Source organism: Gallinula chloropus, assembly GCF_964237585.1.
Source record: "Gallinula chloropus genome assembly, chromosome: 13".
Lineage (NCBI taxonomy): Eukaryota > Metazoa > Chordata > Aves > Gruiformes > Rallidae > Gallinula > Gallinula chloropus.
Window position 1 is genome coordinate 22,938,155 of NC_140098.1, and position 23,339 is coordinate 22,961,493.

At 45.1% G+C, this 23,339-nt stretch overlaps 1 protein-coding gene across 1 annotated transcript; it reads left to right on the forward strand.

The window, feature by feature from the left end:
- Positions 1-5,167: 5,167 nt before the first annotated feature.
- On the forward strand, positions 5,168-7,306 carry LOC311196398 (carbohydrate sulfotransferase 5-like; the record flags this gene model as incomplete). Its single annotated transcript, XM_084269953.1, has 2 exons — positions 5,168-5,238; positions 6,097-7,306. The coding sequence occupies exon 2, from the start codon at positions 6,125-6,127 to the stop codon at positions 7,304-7,306; it is 1,182 nt and encodes a 393-aa protein (XP_084126079.1). The 5' UTR covers positions 5,168-5,238; positions 6,097-6,124.
- Between the last annotated feature and the right edge of the window lie 16,033 nt (positions 7,307-23,339).

Below are 23,339 nucleotides of genomic sequence, written 5' to 3' on the forward strand. Positions count from 1 at the left end.
CGGGACGCTATGGCCGTGGGCGAGCGTTTGCAGGAGGCTCTCCGCCGTCTGCCGCCGGTCCTGCTTAAGTGGCCGGGGGCGGGGCGGGACAGCGGGCCGCCTCTGCCAGGCGGCGTCTTTGCCCAAGGATGCTCCGGGTGCGGGGCGGATCGACTCCTCCCGCTGCTCCGGCTCCTTGGCCACGTCTGAAAGCGGCTCATTGTCTCCGTGGGCAGCTCGGATCTCTGGCGGTGCCGGGAGGCAGCGGGAAGGTGCGGGAAGGTACGGAGAGGCCGGGCTTGGGAGGGTGTCCCACGGGGCTCATCGTCCCGGCCCGGTCGGCCAGCCGGGCGATGGCCAGCCGGGCGATGGCCAGCGGGGCGATGGCAAGCCTTTTTTCGCTTTTCTTTTTTTCTGTGTGTAACGGCGGTGTTTATCAACGCGTGCACCTCCTTTCAGGGTGTTTCTAAGCCGTTCTCTGCTGGTGGAGTAGCGGGAATTCCCGGAGCCGCGGAGTCGCCGCCGCGGTGCCGATGTGCCGCGGTGCTGCGCGGGGTGGCCGGAGGGGTAGTGTAGTCCCGTGTTGACAGAGATAAAGCTATTGAAAAAACTGCTTTTAAAAAAAAAAAAACAAAACAACACACCACAAAAACGACCCACCATCCCACCTTCCCCCGAGAACATGGCTGATTCGGGTTAAAGTGGTTTTGTGTGCTGGAGTTAGACGGAGTCAGGTGCTTTAGAGAACATTTCCCGTCATGCCGGGAGATCCCAGTTTTCCACCGCGTCTAGCCTCTGTTTCTAGGTGAAATAATTTCTAGACCAAAGAATTTGTCGTTTTCTCTTAGTTGCAGCGGTTGCTTTAGCGGGATGCACAGGGCACATCTCGCCTGTTTGTCCTCAGACTCTGAATTTGAGGATGATGTTGCATCGGTGCAGAAAAAGTCTCAGTTAAACGAATGGGACCCAGTCACTGCAAGTATCTCTTTGTCACCCCGGTTTTGCTATCCTTAAAAGTAATGAAAGCTCCTAACAGATATTGGAACTGAGCAGACTTCATTTCTTGATCGTGGGTAATTTTAGCAGCTGAAAACACTGTGATCTTCAGCTGCATTTCATGAAGAAATAGGGCTCTGCATTGTCAGTGCCATTTGTTCAAGTTGGACAAATATATCTAACTCCAAACAATATAAAGAAAGAAACCAAAGAAGCCCAGTACCTTTATTCTAAACTCTTTTTATAGATGATTGTGAAATCTGTGTTATGTTTCATTGTGTTGCTAAATTTTTAAGCCTGATGATTACATAAAAACAGCTCTTCCAATCTCATTTACCATTAGGTTGTAAAAGGAAGTAAGTTTTCAAAAGCTATATTATCAGCTGAAATGCTAGTATAATGTTTGTGATACCTGATCACAATACATTTACCATATTTATTGCTTTTGCAGTTTCACTGTTTAAAAAATTAAATAGGTTTATTAACGAGCTCAGCTCTTTAGCAATGATCAGCTATTGGAAAGACTTTTCTTTTAGAAGTACCAGTGATTATAGAAGGCACCCTCCAAACCAGCTTCTTATTTCCTCATTCAGAGACCAACCAGCATATTGTTGGTGATATGGTAAGCTTTTGACTTGTGAAGATCTGTCATTTCTAGCTTTGGAAGAACACTGTCAGCTGGGTGATTTATAACAGAAACTACTGGTAATATTGTGGTGAATTTTTCATAGATCAGCTCTGTCATGTTCCTGGGTTTTACTTTTTTGAGCAGCAAACTGCGCTTCTAGTCACAGAATCATAGAAACTGTTCTGGTGGTGGCTGCACTGGTGTGATGGCTTAGAGGTAAAGTATGCAGTAAGTAAACATCTTTGTGAGGTATAGCAGACCTTTAGGTGATCTTTGCTGTGTTTATCATACCATGTACAAACACTTTCCTTTTAATTCTATAAAATGCTTGATGACAGTTACTGAGGTTTTGGTGACTTTTAAGTACATAAATTATACTTCTATTCAGCTCATATGATTGCTGTTAAAGCCAGTATTCAGTGTATGACAAGCACACAGGACAAAATAATTTTTGACTAGCAAAAGGTTAAACACATAGTATAGCATTAAATACTTATTTTTCAGTGGAAGAGTTCAGTCTGGGAAGTGAATATGTCTATTTGCATTTTCTGGGAGTTGAATTTCTGTGTAATGTAGGAAGACATTGGCTTTAAAAGTGCTGCACAAACTGTTTGATACGAAAGGTGCTGGAAATTTTCTCAGACACAGAATGGCCAGGGAAGACCAATGAACACAGCTAAGATATGGTAGCTCAGAAATCCTTTTAGGGGAGAAGGTACTTAGGATTCTTTTCTGTTGTTTTGCTTTATTCCAGATCTGTTTTTCTGAGGGAGTCTTTCAGCCCAGCCTTCTGTACCAAGTTCAGGGACAGCCCGTGTTTTCTCTACAGCTCTAACACGAGTTTCGGTCTCTTTCTACAGTCTTTTACTATCCCAGAAAAAAATGACTGTGTAAAAGGAGGGGTTTTGGTTTGGTATTTGTTTTTTGTTGGTTTGTTTGTTTTGGTTTTCTTTGCTATAAAGTTAATTTCTGTGAAGTTACTAGGTTTTTTCAGGTTGAATTCGGTACTGAAAGGAATTGTGCTTCTTTCAGTGCTGACCTGCAGAATGTGATTACTCGATTCCAGCATTACTTGTCTTATGTGACAGACAAATAAAATGTCCTGAAAGCAAGAGCTAAATGATCATTCGCTGCACAATTTATTTCTTGCCTCTTCCATTCTTTTCCACAAATCTGGGTCTGAAAAGTGCTCTACTTGGAAAACAAGCTTTCTGGGATCAATATTACTGCTCGCTCGCTGTACTTGTGTCCTGCCTGGTAAAACTGGGTAGCTTTCTGTAATGTGTCCAGTCTCTTGGCAAGCAGTGGCACGTGCTCGTGGCCCAGGCCCTCACCGTTCTCTCAGAACTAGTTTAAGTGGTGTAGAAAATTACTGTTTTGTGGGCCAGGTTGTATAATTAATTTCCTTTACACAGTACCTAAGAGTAGTTATTGCAAGGCAGACATGGGGTTCATTTAGTCCAGGATCTTGTTTCCATTAGTAACAGTTAGCAGACAAGCATGGTGACAGAGCTCGACTCTTGACTGTCAACTAAACCATACGTGTAGGTACTTTTCAGATTGTGTTTTGAACATTTGTGTTGGCTTGTGAAGAGATGATTCTGCCTCAGGAGTTTGTTAGATGTAGACTTCTGATTATTCTGGTTTTTGCCAGAGCTCTCTCTGAAGAAATAGTATCACAAAAGAAGTAATGCTCCTATCACAGAAGAGGAATAGCTTTGTACCCATTATTAAAATAATTTATACTTGACAGTATTCACTAGGTCAAAAAGCACATACTGTGATATCACCAAGTGTTGTAATACTTCCAGCATGTATCCAGTGCGTTGGAGGGCTCTGTGCTGCAACTTGATGTCCCTCAATCTGATTTCATGACTTGATGAGGAGCTGCTTGCTAGAGGTGGCCGCTGAGGTGGCAGTAATGTGAGGACATCTCGCCTCTCTGGTGCTTCTCCCTTTCCCACACACGTTTTCAGTGAGAGAGGAGCAACTGCACAGGACTGCTGTGAAGCAAAGAAGGAAGAATGGTGGCAGGAGCAAGCCACTTTTATGTCTCCCAAGGCGACCTTGGGATAGGCAGGTAGCGCCCTAAGCTGTAAGCAGATAAGGACACTGGCAAAAACAGAGGTGAGGCAATGCAAAGCAAGTCACAGACTAGTGTTTCACCGAATAAGTAACGAAATTTTGGCATGTTGCCTTTCTCTGCTGAAAGAACATTTGCCTAACAGCACCCTCTGCTGAGTCCTGCAGTGGAAAAAATAGGTGATCATAGGGGCAGCCTGTATAGAATTGACAAATGATTTGTGTTGGGAGGAACCTCTCTGAATTATTTTTCAACAGTCTTGTGAATGTGGAGATGTCCCAGTTGACTGGAAGCTGGCAAACATTGTTCTAGTTTTCAAGAAGGGTAAGAAAGGAGACCATGGTAACTACAGGTCTGTCAGTCTCTCTTTAATGCCTGGTAAAATTATGGAGAAAATCATACTGGGAGTTATTAAAAAAACACCTAAAGGGCAATGCAGTCATTGGTCACAGCCAACACGGCTTCAGGAGAGGAAGGTCCTGTCCATTAAATCTGATTTCCTTTCATGACAAGGTTGCCCAGCTGGTTGACACAGAGAAGCCAGTTGATGGGGTTCGGGTTTTGTTGGATTTCAGTAAGGCTTTTGATACTGTATCTCATGGTACACAGAACTAGACAAAACCATAATGCACTGAGTGGGCAATGGGCTGATGAGTCGAGTTGCTCTTTTTCCCTTACATGCCTTTTCATTCCCTGCTTTGTTCCAGCTGTGGTATTGATCTGTGCTGTGCTGAGTTGTTTCAGTGCTAAAGAGCTAAGTGAAGAAAAAGGAGCAGGTAGCTTCCTTTCAGGCTAGCAGACTGAAAGGGCTTGGCAGAGTGACTGATAAGCATTGGGACTATGCAAGGGAGGCTCAGGGGGGCATAGGTTTCATCCCAGGAGGTTTATTGCAGCCATATGTCATGGACATTTGTGCACAGTTGGTGAGAATGTGGAACCACTGGAGAAAAGGGTCTTGCCTCAGTGGGCAGCACAACCACTAAAAACTCTTTGATAACCATAGTTTTAGAGATAAATAAATGTCATTGCTAAGCTATAGAAACAGATTGTATGGTGAAGCAGGGGACATAATAAAAAAGTAAAATGGTATTTTTTAGCTGAGTGGGCATAAATTAGAGCAGATGTAAAGAGTATACAGAACTTTGTGTCCAAAGAAGAGCAATGCAGCTGGTGAAGGGTCTAGAGAACCAGTCCTGTGAGGAGCGGCTGAGGGAACTGGGGTTGTTCAGTCTGGAGAAAGGAGGCTGAGCAGAGACCTGATCGCTCTCTACAACTACCTGAAAGGAGGCTGAAGTGACATAAGACTTAGTCTCTCCTCACAAGTAACAAGTGATAGGACAAGAAGAAAAGACCTCAAATTGTGCCAAGGGAGGTTTATATTGGATATTGGCAAAAATCCTTCATCAAAAGGGTTATCAAGCAACAGGCTGCCTAGGGAAGTGGTTGAGTCGCTCTTGAGATGATCTTCATACAAGCGGATTCTTATTTTCCTAATAGTGTGTCTGCTAACACTGCTTAGATGTGAAATCAGCAGAAGTGAGAGCACAAAGGGGTAGGTGCCAAAAATCCTCTAGTAAAATGTTGATGTGTGCATGTGGCTTGAACTTGGGCTTCAAAGTGAAACAGAAGTCTGTTTGCAGTTGACATGTCTATTTTCTTCTAGGAGTTACATGCAGACCAGTTCTAACTCATGAATGGATAATTCTTTAACTGGAAAGCTCAGGGTATTCAGTCATGGGGCGTATGTGCTCCAGCCCAAAGGCACATTAGGTGCTTTTTCATTTCAACATCTGTGGCCAGATGCAGCTTCAGGTTTCAAGTTTTTACCCATCTCCTGCAATTTGGAAGGCAGAGGGTTGTGTAAAAGCATCAGCCATCACTATAGGCAAACTTCAGTTTAGATAAGATGATTTTTATTTCAGTAGCCACAGTTAATGATGCTCCTGTCTAGTCCTTTTAAGAGATAAGGGCCCTTGTAATGTTAGACTGCAAAGGAAATATAGCGGAGTGTTTGAGAAAGGTGGTGGGTTGGTTTTTGTTTGTTTGTTTGTTTGGGTTTTTTCCCCTCAGCAGTATTTATCACAGTGCAAGTTGAGGGCTTTGTGTATCTTGTAGATTTTTTTTTTTTTCTCTTAACAGTAGAGCTGCATCAACCCAAGGTTTCCTTCAGCATTAGACATTTACTCTAAAGTTATTTCTGCTGTGATCTCGCTGTCCTGTGTTACTTTCTTTAAGTTTCAGACATCTGCCATCTGCAGATTACCTTCTCTCAGTGCCACTCATTAAGGAAGCAAATAGTGCCAAGTAACATACATGAATATTTGAAGAAACGTTTGTATTCTGTAAGTTTTCTTGTTATTGTTGTGTCACAGGAGCAATGTTTCACCAGCATTTTCCTTCTCTTTTTCAGCTGTTTTAATTGCTTGTCCTCAGTGAGAATGGCAAGAATTCGGATTCCTAGTACAATCATTATACTTTTGGTTATGGTTCAGACTGGATTCTTACTCTTCATGTATGCCCGGTACAGTAGCTTCATGTCTCAGTCAGAGGAGAAACCATCTCAAGTCCACGTCCTCATTCTCTCCTCTTGGCGGTCGGGATCTTCTTTCGTCGGCCAACTTTTCAGCCAGCACCCCAGCGTCTTCTACCTGATGGAGCCCGCATGGCATGTGTGGGTTACAATGTACCAGAACAGTGCCAAGGTCTTGCACATGGCAGTGCGGGACCTAGTCAGGTCAGTCTTTCTGTGTGACATGTCTGTGTTTGATGCTTACATGCCTTGGAAAAGAAACTTATCTGACCTTTTCCAGTGGGCGGTGAGTCGGGCTCTGTGTTCAGCTCCTGCCTGTGACTCTTTTCAACGTACTGACATAACCAGTGAAATGGCATGCAAGACTCTCTGTGGACGGTACCCATTCAGCAAGGTGGAGGAAGCCTGTAAAACTTACAGCCATGTTGTCATCAAGGAGGTTCGATTTTTTGACTTGAAGGTTCTCTACCCCCTTCTCACTGATCCGTCCCTGAATCTCAAAATTATTCACTTGGTCCGTGACCCCAGGGCAGTTGTCAAGTCACGAGAACAATCTGTCAAAGCATTAGCCCGTGACAATGGAATTGTTTTGAGTACCAATGGCACTAAAGTGGAAGACAGCAAATACAGAGTAATGCAAGAGATTTGTAGAAGTCATGTTCAGATTTATGAAACGGCTACTCTAAAGCCACCTAATTTCCTCAAAGATCGCTATTTAATGATCCGTTTTGAAGATCTGGTCAGAGATCCATTATCAGAAATCTCAGAAATGTATAAATTTGCAGATCTTAGTTTGACCCCCACACTCAAAAGCTGGATCTATAACATCACACACGGACAAGGAGCTGGAAAAAAAAAAGAAGCCTTCCAAATCACATCTCGAGATGCAGTTAGTGTTTCACAGGCCTGGAGAAATGTTCTTTCCTTCCAGAAAATTAAGAAAATACAGGAGGTTTGCAAAGGCGCTATAAATATGCTTGGCTATCAGCTGGTGGATTCGGAAAAAGAACAACGAGATCTGTCATTGGATTTAGTGTTGCCAAGACGACAAAATCAATTCAGTTGGTCATCATTTAATCCAAAGCACTGAGACATTATTTCTGAGAGTCCAGGGGTGGGGTGGAATGGGTGGGTGTTGGGGGTGTAGACAGTTGAGTATTTGTCGACTGTGCAGCACACAGGTAATTTGAAAATCCTTGGCTGATGAGTTCAGCTGTCTCCCTGTCCCCTGTTTTTTCTGTAATGGAAGGAGGTTTCTTTATGAGTTTCTTACACCACAAAACCAAAAAAAGCATGAGAAATGCTGCAAGATACTTGTCAGATTACAAATTTTCAACTGAGCTCTTCTTAGCTTTGTTTTAGAAATATAATTTAAATACTTTCTAATATGAATTGTCAAAGATGTCTTTGTTAATTGATAATAGTTCACTTCTGTTTTCATGCTTTAAATATTTAAGAATCTCTGGTCTTAATTTGTATAAATGAAACAAAGTGGAAACTAAATTACTACTATTGTTTTAAAGTGTTTGTGCAGTTGTGTATTTTTTTAGACTTTTCTTGATGTTTTAAATTTTAACATAAAAGTTCTGCAAGAGTTGGAGCAATTGCAGGAATTCTGTTCTAAAAGGCTAAGCAGAAACTTGATTTATTCATAGATTTCTTAGTGCTTTCCCTGGAATGGCAAAGTTTGCAATCAGATACTGGAATGCAGTGTTAGCATGGAGTGCAAAAAGCGAAAGAGATGAAGAAACTCTGAGCAGAATAACTGGAAATAGCTTGTTAATGCCACCCCAATCGTGTGTTTTAATGCTGTGACACAGAGTAGACACAAACTTGCTCCTGCAGTGTGATTCATACCATTATCCTCTCTTTTCAGAGCTACAAGTTGCTGTTAATGAAGCTAACTGAAAAAAATTGAGGTTTCTTGGAAGTCTGCATATTGGTTATGCTGCTCTGTGGCAGTGACTCAAATGGCAGTCTCTAGTAGAGACAGAGACTTGTGTATGGGGTTTTTGTGATGTGTGTGTGTTTTTTCATGGTGGGGTTTTTTGGGTTTTTTTTGACAGCACGTCAGGATGAACAGTACATGTTTGCCTAATACTAGATAATCCTCTTAGGGCTAATTGAGGAATGTCATGCTGTTTCTCCTTTAGGATGAGCCCAAAAGCTCCTCAGTGCCACTGCTGTGATCTCCTGTAGGAGACGGATGTTCCTAGAGCTCTAGATGCCAGGAGGTGAGCCTGTTGACACTGTGTCTCCCTGGGGGGTGTGTGTGTTTCTAGGACCACAAGCGCTGGTTCCAGGATTTTCCCAAGTGTTCCTAGAACTATTGTGGTTCCTGAGAGGCCTTTTTTTTTTTTTTTTTTTTTTTTGTCTTTTCCAAGGACTCTGTAAAGTCGTGCTTGCATCTGTAGTGCATTCATCAGTTATTTGGAGGCCATTTGCTGTGTCAGGGGATGCAGAATTTTGGGATGGGAGGGGTATCTGGGCTGTTGTGGGTAGTACAGGAGGTCTTTTGGATTTCCAAGTACAAGAGAGGCATGGGCATACAGGAAAAAATCCAGTGAATGACCACCGAGGTGATGGAGGAACTGGAACATCTCTCAGATGAGAAAAGCCTGAGGAAGCTGGGGTAAGGGGTGGGGAGAATGGTATATCTTTAGGTATATATAAGGGAGGTTAGACCAGAGGAACTACAAGAGAACCATTCCCACCTCAGCAGTTCTGGAGTAATTACTGTCACAGGGTGGCAATGGGTTTTACTATACCTCTCCCAGAAACCTCTGGCTGACACAGTTATGCCACTATAGAATCCGCAGCCCTCTGGACCACCAAACTGATAAATGACTGGCACTGGGGTCATACTGCATTGCTGTTTTCTCTGCTGTATGTAATGGATCTGCAGTGGCCTTAGAGATCCCACGTATCCTAAAGCCTGGCCCAGACCCCTCAGATGCTGCTCCAAAGCTGCCAGAAGCCCCCAAATGCTCTCAAACACTCCTCAAAGACTGCCTGAATCACTCTTACCATCCTCATGCCTATTCTCCCCATCCTCATCCTGGGTGCCTGTTCCTCTGTCAAGCTGAAGGTCTGGCATTCCTTTGTGTATTGTCAGGCCTTCGAGGGCCAAGAGCTAGTGGGCCCTCAGTGGAGTTGAGCAGCGGTGCATGGCAGGTGTGGTTGGTCTGTCTCATTCAGGCTACTCAACACCTTTCCAGAGATGTTTGTTGCTGGGGCCTGGGGCTGTGGATGTGTGCTGTGAGAACACCAGTGAGCCAAAACGCTACAGGAAGAGTATGGTTGATAGTCAAGATATTCATGGCTAAGGTGTCAGGAAGACCCCACTGACTGGAAAAGGGGAAACATAACCCCCTGTTTTAAAAAGGGGAGAAAGGAAGACCCAGGGAACTGCAAGCCAGTCAGTCTAGCCTCTGTGCCTGCCAAGATCATGGAGCAGATCCTTCTGAAGGTTATGCTCAGGCACATGGAGAGAATAAGGACATGATGGGTGACAGTCAACGTGGCTTCACTAAGGGCAAATCGTGCCTGACATACCTGGTGGCCTTCTATGATGGAGTAACAGAGATGGTGGACAAGGGAAGGATGACAGACATCATCTTCCTGGACTTGTGCAAGGCATTTGACAACATCCTTGTCTCTAAATTGGAGAGACATAGATTTGCTAGGTGGACCACTGGGTGGGTAAGGAAATGGCTTGCTGGTCGCACTCAAAGAGTGGTGGTCAACGGCTCAGTGTCTACATGGAGGTCTGTGACGAGTGGTGTTCCTCAGGGGTCAGGACTGGCACCGGCACCATTCAACGTCTTTGTCAGTGACATGGACAGTGGGATTGAGTGCATCTTCAGCAAGTTTGCCAATGATACCAAGCTGTGTGGTGAGGTTGACACACTGGAGGGAGGGGATACCACCCAGAGGGACCTTGACTGGCTGGAGAGATGGGCCCATGCGAATTGCAGGAAGTTAAACAAGGCCAAGTGCAAAGTCCTGCATGTGGGTCGGCATAGTCCTAAACACAACTACAGGCTGGGAGGAGAATGGATTGAGAGCAGCCCTGAGGAGGAGGAGGTCTTGGGGGATGCTCAACATGGGCCGGCAGTGTGCACTAGCAGCTCAGAAAGTCAGCTGTGTCCTGGGCTGCATCAAAAACAGCATGGCCAGCAGGTCAATGGAGGTGATTCTGCCCCCTCTGCTCTCATGAGACCCCACCTGGAGTACTGTGACCAGCTCTGGGGTCCCCAAGACAGGAAAGACATGGAGCGAGTCCAGAGCAGGGCCGTGAATATGAACCAGGGGCTGAAGCACCTCTCCTGTGAAGACAGGCTGAGAGAGTTGGGCTTGCTCAGCCTGGAGAAGGATCTGGGGAGACCTAAGTATGGCCTACCAATACTTAAAGGGGTCCTACAGGAAAGTGGGAGTGGGACTGTTCACCAGGGAGTGTAGCGATAGAACAGAAGGTAATGGCTTCAAGCTGAAGGAGGGTAGGTTTAGAGTAGACGTTTGGGAGAAATTCTTAACGATGGGACTGGTGAGGCACTGGAACAGGTTGCCCAGAGAGGCTGTGTAAGCCCTATCCCTGTAAGTGTTTAAGGCTAGGTTGGATGGGGCTTTGGACAACCTGGTCTAGTGGACAGTGTCCCTGCCCATGGCAGGGGGTTGGAACTAGATGATCTTTGAGGTGCCCTCCAATGCAAAGCACTCTATGAGCCTAAGACAGAAATCAGTCTCTGATCTCTCTCAGAACTTGTATGTTAGGGTAGGTACCCATAGTAGGGTGGTCCGGAGTTGCTGTTACCGTCTGTCCTCTGCTTCAATGTGCAGATTGTCCTCTGCGTAGCCTCTCATTGCCTCTTACTCAACTGTGACCAGGCACAGGCTGTCACGGGGTGCAGTTTGTCTAATGAATGTGATACTGGCACACATCCCGGTTTCCTCTTGGATTTGTCTTGACCTAAACAGATACGTTCCTTGCACCAGCCTCTTTCTGCTCCTCTTGCACCTCACTGCAGCAGCAGCTTGCTCTTGACTCGCCCTTGGGACACTGTTGAGTCACAGGGCTTTCAAGCAGGGTTTGTTTGACTTGAGCTAATTGTGTGAGGCAGCCTATGGAAATGAAGCAAAACCACTTCTTGTTGTCCTGCCTATGTTCTGTTTCCCTTCAGTTTCCTCTCTCTAGCGCTTGGAGTTTTGAGACTGCTTTCTAAATGGTGGGAGGAGACCAAAAAATTTGGGTGCCATGGGTGTTGTGCACCTGCTGTTTCTGTGGGAGAAGGGCTAGAGAGCAGTGCTAAGCAAAGAAGCGTAGGTGGGGTGTGTCAGTCAGAGGGCTGGTGTGCAGGCTGATGTCCTTGCTCTCAGATGAATGAGAGGAGTGTTTCTGGTGGCAGTATGTTGATTAGACAGTGCTCTTGAGCACAGAAGAGTTTGAGAGGTTTTAGTGTTCCTCCTCTTGCCTGTGTCGAATAAATAATTGCACAGGTGAGAGAGCTGCTTAGTCCCCCTTTCAGTGTTAGGTGTTTTTCAGGCAAGTAAAACAGTTCTAACATTGCAGCGTCTGTCTGCACTGCAGTTTCCCTGAGGAGTACTTTCTGCCAAGGGCTGAAGACAGCTGTGTGCCTGAGCGGTTAGGTAGCTTGGACTAGAAATGTCCACAATGTGGTTTAAGAGTCTAAAAACATACCTAGTTCACATCATGTTTCCCCATCTTCTGGGTAGCCTTGATAACATCCATTTGTTGCTACTGCATATGAGTTGGTGTCACAGCGTGGCAGGTGTGTTCAGTACGAGTACAGCTTAGTAGAATCCTTTGTATTGCTTTTCGTATAGTCACATTTCAGCGGTGGCTAAACCTAAGCTTATAAACAGCAATTATAAAATGTATGTGATGTGCCTTGCAGTCCTGCTGCTTTCACAGATGAAGTGGAAGTGTATTAAGCTGTGGGCAGAAATTCCTTGGATTCTCTTTAACTGTGTTCCTGTTTGTGTGTGCTTTGTTTTTCCTTGTGTAAAACAGAGGGTTTGGAGGTTTTCTTGTGCAGCTTTTGGGTTAGAATTTCTTGGTGAGTGTTTTTCTCACTCAGGTGTTGTGTTTTACTTTTTAAATTCTGTGGGACTCTGAATTTATCAGTCAGGATTTGCAGTTTACATGTTTACTGTTCAAGGCATAGGTTTGAAAATCTAACCTCAGGCATAAGTTGTAAAGCCCCAGCAACTATCTAGGTTCTGAGATTTGCAGTTATTCAGCTTGAGTTCAGGGTTTACATTTTACTGTTAAATAGATGGGTCTAAATCCTACAATAATAAACATTGGGCTGTTGATCCCAGAGGGAAAGGTGCATGATGTCCCCAGGCTGCTGCAGACTCTGACTGCAGCAGCCTGATATTTCCCCACTGTATGTCAGGCAGAGGGCTCAGGCTTGCATGGGTGGTGCTGGGAGATAGGGATTCTGTGTGCCACAGAGCCTCCTGCTTTTGGCTGACTGTACCTCCAGGAGTTGTCAGTTTGCCCTGTCATCCTTTGGTGGTTTTCTTCTTTTCATTGCAGCCCATAGCTCTCTGTTCATTTCCCCTTAAAACTCATCTTTTTTTTTGTACACTCCAGGGCTTCCCCCCTTATTTTTTTCTAATTTTTTTTATTTGCCACTCTCAGGATCTGAGGTATGCTCTGCTGTCCTGGTAGCCCCACCTGTCCTTGATGAGGACTGATGGTGATGGTTCCTATTCCTGGCCAGCAACAGCTGTAGGATGGGAGGCTAGCGACAGAAAGCCCCAGTTGCAGCCAGTGGGGCTAATAGCAATGACCCCCTCTACATCCAGTGTGCTGTAGTGGGTAAGGGCAGTACAGCTTGGGGTGGCTGTGCTGGGGTCTGTTTGGGATGATGGAGCTGTGTCCAGGCATTGCGTGCTGGGACCAGGACTGTGACTGCAACTGCAGTGAAGATGAACCGGGACTGGGGGTCAGTGCTCAGAGCTGATGGAGTTTCTGCAACTGGGTATTTGCTGGACAATGTGAAACAAATAGTGGGGAGGTCAGCATGCTGCGACAGGGAGAGCTGTGCTGGTGCTGAGAGAGGTTGCTGGGATGAGGGATAGCTTTGAACTGTGAAAAGTGGAGGGTGATGTACTGCAGTTCACCTGTGGCTGATTCTGGTTCAGCTCCTACTCTGTCCTGGGCCATCTCCATAGAGGGGTCACGTTGGACACTGAAGTTTGGGAGGCTGGCATGCACCAGGCTAAACTCAGTGTCTGAGGTGGTCTCTGGGGTGAAGGACGCTTTTCAGACCCCTCATGCCCTCATTTGAGTCCAGCTCTTCTTTGTACATTGCTTAGAATAGTTATTAACTAGATAATAATATAAAATAACGTTTACACCCTGTACAGCTATGACATTTAATAGTAATCATAGAATCATAATGGTTGGAAGGGACCTCAAGAGATCATCAGGTCCAACGCCCCTGCCAAAGCAGGCTCCCTAGCTCATATAATATAATACTCAAGTTATGCTAGCAGTTGACTTACTACCTTATAAAAAGCCTAGGCTATTGCAAATAGATGGAGCTTATAAAGAGAAGCTAAAACGAAAAAGAAAAAGGCTTCAGTTCAGGGCTGGGGGGTCTTCGTTAAGCCAGAAATGTCGCAAGCAGGACCTGGAGTGAGACAGCATCTCTATTGTCTGGAGCATATGTTAGCCACAGCCAAAATTACTTGTAGCTGTAATGAGCAGGAGGTGCAGTTAGCTGGAGTGTCTGTTCACTAGGGCATCTGTGGGCTGGACTGTGCTCCCAACATAGCTGAAGAGTGGTCAGGCACAGCCCTGGGCAGCAGGGAGGTGAGGGGCCCTCCTGCCAGCCTGGAGCCCAGCCTCATCCATGGGGATTAAACCTGTGCCACATGCCTCCTTCTGCATGGAAGGTCTCTCCCAGTCCTGTTCTCAGGAGCAGAAGTGAGGTGGGGGTTCCCTGCCTCTCCAGGGGCAGCCTCACTCTGAGGGGGCACCAGCCAGGCAGCGGCAGCACAAGGTGGTGTCATCCCCTCAGAAGCTGGCAAAGGGGAGAGAAACCAGCCAGGCGGTGCTCCCAGGATGCACAGCCTGGCCCTGCATGGCTCCTCTGCCAGAATCCTCCTATCTTTTCACCGTTGGCTGGGTGTGATGACCAGGTTCAGGTTTTGCCTCCTGTTTTCCCAGTATCGCCTTCTGCATCATTTGAAGGAAATCCTGCATGGATTGTTCCACTGTGTGCTCAGGTACGTAGCATGTATGGGGCTGGGGGAGCAGGGAGTAACGTCTGCGAGTTCAAGAATGGATGCTGCAGATCCTCCATGTGAAACCCACATAAAAGGGAAAGCTGCTGCCAGTACACAAAAGCTGATGAAAAGTTGCAGTTAACAGAGCACACCTCATTCCTGAATCGGTCCCTTGGTAGTTAGGAATGTTTTCCTTTCAGGTAAAAGAATGAACTTTCATCTACAATAAATTAACAGCTGCATGCTACTTTCTTTAGGGTCAAATATTTCTCTTCTGTTTGTTCATACTAATTTTGCAGGCAAGTTGGAAATAGCCGTGTGGCTGAATCCATATTCTGTCTCATGGAGCCTTCAATCCAGGACTTTTATGTAAAAAAGTTTGCCTTTCCAAAAAAGGACTAGTCATTGATAGGACTGAGGTGTACACTTGCAGAGGTACTTAAGTACACTATCAGAATTAAATTTCACATAATGGTGCTGCTATTTGTCTTCACTTTAATTCATTTCCCCACCAGTCCATCATGTTTAGGAGCTCTGAATCTTTTTCTTTTTTTCGCTCTTTTAACACATTTTCCTCCAAGGAGATGCTACATTTAAAAGGTAATTAGTTTTCTCACAAGTGTCAATAAAATTTGAGTTACGATTATTAAAACCTCAAAATTTACAGTGATCTTACAAATTTGGACTAGTTCTGAATGTGTATTCATCACATGAAAATGTCATCAGGATACAGATCATCTGTACTTTGTGCTCTGACATGACAATATGCTGACAGGGATGTGCTCTGAAAGGAGAGGGGAAAAAACCCTACAAACATACAAGGTTGTGGTATGTGTGTGTTTGTGTGAGGTTTTGATGGTTTGGGTTTTTTGGTTTTTTTAATGCAATGTTGACTGGTGCCAGCCTGCAGAGCTCTCTTGCTGCCTGACCTCTCCTTTTCTTTCACTCCTTTCATGGCTGTAATTATCACCTGGATAATTTTAGAAGAGGAATTAAGTTACTTGCCTGTGAAAATGTGCTGGTAATACCATGAAGGTAAATTTTTGAACGAGTAGAGGGTAAGTTTGCTACAAACAGACTTTCTGGAAGAAGAACAAAACCAACAGGAAGCAAATAGCAAGCTATCAAAAATCTGTGTGTCAAACTGTCCTGCTTTCAGCTGGGATAGAATTATGTTTCTTCTTAGGAGCAGGTATAATACTGTGTTTTGGATTTAGTATGAAAATAATGTTGATAACACAGTAAGTTTTAGTTGTTGCTAAATGGTGTTTAAAAGTGAGGACTTCTCAGCCACGCAGGCCCTGCCAGTGCAGAGGCATGAGCCTTCTCCAGGAAGTGCCCAGGAAGCTGTGTGGATGAGGGCACAGCCAAGACAGCTGACCCAAACTGGCCAAAGAGATATTCCATATGCCATGGTCAGTATCTGTGTTGGGGGGAGTTAGCTGAGGAGGGCTGGGGAACTAACTGCACATCCGTCAGCAGTTGGTGAGCAATTGTGCTGTGCATCACTTGTTTTGTGTATTCTTTTGTCGTTGTTATTATATCTTCTCTCCTATTAAACTTTTAATCTGTTGGTGTTTGGTTTTGAAGTTGTTTTTGTTCTCTCCTCTGTCTCACTGGGTGGGGGGAAGTGAGCGCATGGCTGTGTGATTGCTTTAGCTGCCTTCTGGGTTAAACCAAAACACAAACACACCAAAGTTCTATTGCCAAACGTTGTTTGGCATTTTTTTACAAGTGACTGTTTTTGGTAAACATACAGTTTCAGGAAAGTCAGGTTGTAGCAAAACATGTCTCTCAGTTTATGTGTACTGATACATAAACAGCATCACCCAATAATACATCCATTGGCAGAGCTGTTGTTCTCTACTCTCCGTATTGCCACAGTAGTGCTGCAGTATTTAGACGTAACAGATGGATTTAGGAATAGGAAGAGAATGCCTGTTTTCTCTGGGGGCTGTGAACACTGACTCTCTTCTCTCTCTGGTTACCTCCCTGTGCACATGATGAAGCTGTTTTATTTTTCTCCCTGATTCATGATTTAAATATTTCTGAAGGTGTTTCTGCCGTGTGTTTGCAATTTGTCTTTAACTACTTTTTTTGTCGAATTCTAGTTCTGGATCATTTCTAAACTGGTAGAGTGTCAAAATATGACTTTCTGTTTAAAGCTCCAGAAACTACATTCATTGAAATTGGTAGCTCACAGCGCAGGTGAAACTAATCTTGCATGTGTGGCTGTGCTCACAGAGATGTTCAGTGGCTCCTGATCAAAACAGCAGGGTGCATGTGGACAGCTGTAGGGTTGTACTCGGGTCTGAGAACATGACGTGTTTTTGCTGTTGGAAGATGAAATAGAGTACATGCCTGTTAAGGACAGCAAAAGCTGGGAAGGACTCCAAGCAGGTTTGGTGGCACAGATGCAGTTTAAAAAGATCTTGACCATTTGGAGAATTAGCCTGAAAATAATCATTGTTTTTCTGCAAGGAGGCAGTTCACAAGGACAGATGGGTTGTTGTACTCTTCTTCAACAAAATTACTCAACTCAGGACATACAGGGTGAGGAAATCTTGGCTGCACACAGGGCTGAGAAGATGTATGTAGGTATCAATGTCTGTTATCTCTCTGTACCTAGGAAAGTGTGTTCTAGTGAAACTAAAGCTTCCAATGAGGAAACAATGGCACAGTTGTCTAAAAAGTGCAAATGCTTGTGGCTTGTGTCAACAACTGTACAGTATACTTTTTCATCCATTCAGTTGTATTCTTCACAAGTGTTCACACACACACCCCACTCACCCCTCACCCCCCCCCCAAAAAAAAAAAGAAAGGAAGCTTTAGATTCCTACCCACCTTTATGCTAAAGGGTTTCTTCCTCTCTCAGCTGAATGTCAGCTGCTGCTGTTCGACCATTGTCACCCTTCCTTCCACCAAGAAAGTACAAGCCAGATGGAATAGATCCACAGTGGTCTGCAAGTACAAGGTGTGTCTGTAAGGTGTGTCTTCATTTTTCCTAAGGCACTTGTAGTATGGACTTTGAATTTAATTTTTAAGAATGTGCCAATTCGCTTTCTGTAGTTTGCTTTCAAATATTTTAACACCAATTCTAAAAATAAAATAAGGGCTGTTCTGGAGCATGTTAGCCTACGTAAAGCTTATTCTCTCCATTCATGTTCTCATTCTGAAAGCATAATCATCAGTTTCTGTGTGCTTACTATTAAACCATACTCTGAAAAGAATTTTGTACTAAAAGAGGAATGAAACTGCTCCTAAGTGTTTAGATGTTCATTATAAAAGCTTTATGCTTTTTCAGTCAATAGGCTAAAAAAATACAGTAGTACCATAAGACCTTACTGAGATACTAGTATTTACTAAAAGCAATCAGGGTTGAAGAAGAGACACGGACAAAATAGGACAAATCTGCGCTGCTCCTGCGTGCAAACTTTCCCAAGAAGCATTAGCAGCATTGTAGTATTGCAGCTAGTGACAGTGAGTCCTGCTGTGGTTTTTGGTGATTTACTGCTTAAGGACATTAGAGTTGGAGATAGATAATGGCATCAGTTCACAGCTATGCAAGTTAAATTAATACAAGAGGAAATTACAATACTTTTATAATGCAAGTATTTTTATTTGATTTATATAAACATACACCTTTTTAGTAAAAAGTTAATTACTGATATTTGTTCTTTATGTTTCATGTTACTCTTTGAAGTTTTACACTTCACATTCAGTCTTACTAACCAAGCAAGGTGTGCAGCAGCAGCGCAAGGGCTGTAGCTGCTGTCGTGGATCTGTGAGCGTAGAGTCTCATTAGGGTATGACATTGTCCTGCAGCCTCCTAGGCTTATCTCCCTGCAGCACCGCTGTTGTTACTGAAATAGCAGAGCACTAACGCTCTAAAACCAATCTCTAGGAATTAGAAAGCAAGGCATTCTGTTATTGCAGCACTGGGTGCACACGCCAAAAGCTTTGCAAAGGTGAGTGCACACAAAATAGTGAAAAGTGACTTGTATATACAGCAAAGTGATAGATATGAATTATTTTTCTGCTAAATAATTTCACATACTCATTGTTTTCCCTGGAACTCATGAATAGGCACATATGCCCTTTCCCACAGCACATTCGTGTTGAGTGGTGGTCTCGAGGCGTCCTCTGGTGGTTGCCAGTAGTCTTCCTCACCATGTCTGCTGGTTGACCTCAGTATTCACGCGTGGCCACAAGGTCTTCTGGCCGGCTTACCCAATTATGTGCAGTTTGTTTTGCTCCTGTTATCTCCAAGGGCAAAGTTTTATTCAACATATTTATTACATCTTTATCTCCAAACTTATTTTTGTTTCTCAAAAGTACTGTCTTCCAGCTGTGTTCTCACATTCTAGGGCTTCAACCCATTCTGTTGTGTTCTCAATAGCATTATTAATTTTGTCTTTTCAGTTTACGCTGTAAGGAAGGGATGAGCCATTTTCCAGTGCCAGTAAGAATGTTTACTTTTATGCTGTGCTCAAAAATCACATCAGTCTTCACACTGATTTAAGTGTTCAAGTCACTCTAGATTTAAAGGCTGTGTTGTGTTTTGAGCTGACCTGTTTAGCTCGACTACTGTCCTTTATTCTGACGGAATTTCCCTACTTTCTTCTGTGCTCTTTTTTAAAACAGGCTGAAATACAATTTGGGATTTCTGTTGTTCAGAGGCCTCGCTGTTAACATCTTGTGACGCTGAGTACATGTGTTCCAGGCTAGCTGTGCCTCCCGGTCGTTCAGCACACTGACAGTAAGGGGCCAGCCCGGTGCCCGGAGACTCCTGGCAGGCATGGTGGTGAGGGCTGTTTGCTGCGGGAGTCCGGGGCCGGGGGGACTGGGAGGCACTGGGGATGCGCTGCTCGCGCAGTGCCCAGCCTTTGGCGGCAGCAAGCCAGCAGTCTGATGGTCTGTCGTAGCTCTACGAGAAATGCCAAAAATGTTTGGCCCGTTTGTGAAATACCAGGATTTTTCTACCTGTGACCAGTGCTTGAAGGCTGTTCAAGACTTGCAGGCCGATCATCTTCCTGTCTATAATTTACTTTGCTGAACTCCTCAGTTATTATTACGAATAGCACCTAGCCTTCTATAAAGGTCAAATACCGACTTTTTAAAAGCTTTTAATGACTCCACAGAATCACCTTTACTTTTGATTCTCCAAACCAATCTGCAATTAACAGTTTACTTTCAAGGCAGAACCTTCTGCTCTCCTGGCAGTCGGAGAAAATTGCAGCTCACTCTTTTCTAATGAATCGGGAGTGGTCAAACACCGTCTTGTCCCTTACCCTGTCGCTCGTGAAATTCTCTCTTTATGTCTACTTTTATGAAACTGCCAGTCCCTCTTTTTAAATGCTCTTTGTTGGTCACGTACCCCATTGCTTTTAAAATATTTTAGTTTCTGTTGCAAAATTTTATTTTACCCTAATTGCTCTTGCTATTGAAATGTTCTTTGTCTACTTTTATCCAATTCACCATGGTTTTTTTTCATGAATGCCAATGCTTTTTAAATTTTCTTTCAATGTCTGCATTTTTATTCATTGTCTCTGTTTTTTAATATTGTACCTTTATTTCCCTAATCCCTGTTGCTTTCTAAATCTTTTTCAGTGTATCTTTTCACCATTTACTGTCTTTACTACTTAAGTATTTGTCTTTCCTTAGCATCCTTGTTTCTTATTTTTTCTATGTCAGCCTTTTAGTTCATTGTCGCTTTTCTTCAGTTCCTCTCTCCTTTGGCTTTTAAAAAATTCTATTTTTATTGTGTCTGCTGTCTTTATTTTTTTTTCTTATTTTTCCTTAATGCCATTGCTTTAAATTTTTTTTTCAGAGCAGTCCTACTGTCACCTTTACCATGTCGGATGCCTCTATTAAATCGCTGCTACACTGAGGACATCTGTGGTCCCCTCCCAAGGATTCAGATTCTCTCCGGACCACCTCATTACATCACCAATGTTTCTATGTCCACATTCCTCCCACCTCCCCCTCCATGCCCCCAGCACTTTTGTTCCTCTCTTGCCTCCCAAGACCATTCTTGTACCCCACAGCACCCTTCAAGCTCTGTGGTGCTCTTTGTATCTCTCTTGTTTGGACAGAATGGTTCCTCACACTTTCTCTGTGCCACAGAGATCTCTTGCCTTATTCACTGCCATATAGGATGTCTCCAGTCAGTCACTCGTTCCCCGTAGACATCTGTACATTGCTGAGACACCTTCTTAAGTTTTGCATTGCATCCCAGAACCGCCTTCTGTCTCTTTTACTCTGAGCCCTTCTACTATCCTACCTCCTGAGGATATCCTTGTGCCCCACAGCCCTCTCTAGCTAGTGCACTTTGTGCCTTTTGCCTTCCCCAAGATCCTTTCCCGATGCCATCTTTCATCTCCAGAACGCTGATGTTGTCCTCTATGCTAGCTAGGATATCCCTGGGCAGCCTCCAGTCCCCTGAGGACATCTGTAGTCAGTTCGAATCCCCCTGGACTATGTTGTTGTATACTTGAGCCACCTTTTGTCTGTCCCTCTCTGAATCCATCTGCTACTGTTGCTATACCTCCCAAGATCTTAAATGTTCCCTGTGATATCTATCAATCAAACTTAAAAGTTTACCATCGCTCTGTATTACAATAGCTCCATAATTAAGAACGGTTGTAGATAGTTGCTAGGTGGTTGCTAAGAACTAACTGTTCTGGAACACTAAGAACACTAAGCAAGGTTATCTCCACACACAGCTAGTTTGGCAATGAAAACCAAAGCCCAGGTATCCCTAACTGAGCTGTCTTCATTCGGTTAAAAAAGACATCCACAGGTCAAGATGACCCTTTCCCAGGTACAGGTACAGTGATTGATGATGCCATCACAGCAATTATTATAATTACATGTAAGTTACTAGCCAATCATTGTAACTGGGAGTGCATTACCTTGTAACATTTGTGTATAAATATAATGAAAACGTCAGCTTTGTATATACTTGATTTGTGGAAATCAATCGAGCACCTAGGCCTGAATAAAAGCAATATATCCCCTGCTTGTGGAAATTGGCTTATTGCACGAGATAATCAATCTACTTTTCAGAGAACACCTGCAGCATGCCTTTAAAGCCTCCTTTAGGTGCATTTTGTTGCAATTGCTCGGCTCATGATGGCCCAAGCTCTTCTTTGTCACCCTTAAGCCCGCTTTTGGCCATCAGTCAAGAAGTTGAAGGTGGACAAGCCAGAAGAATGTGGCCCCTTTCTTTTTGTTGACGACGCCTGGCAACGCCTGACGGAGGATACCTGCCCTCAGAAAGTTAAGGCCAAGTTTCACAGCTGTCTGCAAGCCCAGGTCTTTGGCTTTGCCTATGAGCATGTGAACAGCGATCCGTATGGTGCCGTTTTTCAAACCAGCAGTGACCTGGCACCTTAAACCGAGCAACTCATCATTTGATTCATGTTCCTTTGGGTAACTGTCAAGAGCATCTTTGTTGGCTGGCTTTCTTTAGGAGCTGAGATGTGCCTTAAACCAGAAATGTCTAGTAAAATGCTCTCAGTCGCTTGCAGCACAGCTTGCAGAACCCTATGTCAACTCTGCATGGGGCCAGTCAGGCAGCGTATTCCACTGGTGCCTGTGAGCACGCAGCCAGGAGGCTGAATGTCTCGTCCCGCAGGCTCTTCTGCAGCGTGTTACACCGTGGCCCTCAGTGGGGCTACCGCTGTAGTGCGCAAACATCTTATTTTCTACAGCGTGCCACTGAACGGAGTTGGGAATGGAAGCTTGGCCCTCATACGAAGAGGATTAATTACAGAAAATTGTGGGGGTTTATTATAGACATCTTGCAGCAGTTGCAGGTAGACTGTCAGGGTCGTCTTCTAAAAATATTTTTTCAGCTGTAAAGAATTCAGTAATTATGCATGTGATTTTAACATTCAATATACAAGAATAAGTCTCTTTCGGGTTTTGGCGTATTGCATTTAAGGTCTTGCATTTGGCGTATTGCATTTGGCGTATTGCATTTAAGGTCTCTATGGCGTATTGCATTAAAGGCCCTAAGGGCCTTTTTAGGGGATCGTGGGGGGGCTCTTTGAGGGGGGGGGGTGTCTCTGAGGGGTTCTGGGGGGGTCTCTCTAGGGTCTATTTTTGGGGTGTTGGGGGTTCCTTCGGGGGTCTTCTAGGGGGTCAGGGGCCATGGTGGGGTTCGAGGGCTCTCAGAGGGGTCGCAGTAGGGTTGGGAGGGGGGTTGAATTCGCTGGAGGAGATGGGGGGTTGTTAATGAGCGCAGGTCAGCGGCAGACGGGTAATTAGTGGGGCAGGGGGAGCCGAAAAGGGCCGAGCAGAGGCGGAGAGATACGAGCAGAGGCGGAGAGATACGAGCACTGGCGGAAAGGCCCGAGCGGGGATTCGAACACGGGGGTCCTCGGTGCTGCCGCCTTGCGGACACGCAGCGGTACTGCGCCCGGGTGGCGCAGCGCACGGAAGCCGCCGCGTTCTGCTGCCTCCGTGCACACTCGCCGCGTTCCTGCGCGGGTGCGCGCAGAGCCCGCTGCGTGCGGACTGCGGCCGGGCGGCGCAGCGCGAGCGGCAGGGCGCTTTAACGAGGGACGCCGCCATTGCGGGGCGGCCGCTCCCTCCCGGTGAGGGGGGGGTTCCGCCGCCCGTCGCGGGGTCGGCCGGGGCACTGTCAGGTCCGGGGAACCCTCGAAGGTGATGGGACTCCCTCGGGGGGGGGCAGATTTTGGGAGGAGGGGCGCACGTGGCGGGGGCACTGTTAGGTGCGGGGATTCGAAGACGGGGTGAGGTCGCCCATCCGGGCGCTGACCGAACTGGTCCCTGCTTAGCTTCCCGAACGGGGCAGCTGTGCTGTGTAGCCCCCCCCAAGCTCGCGCCCCCAA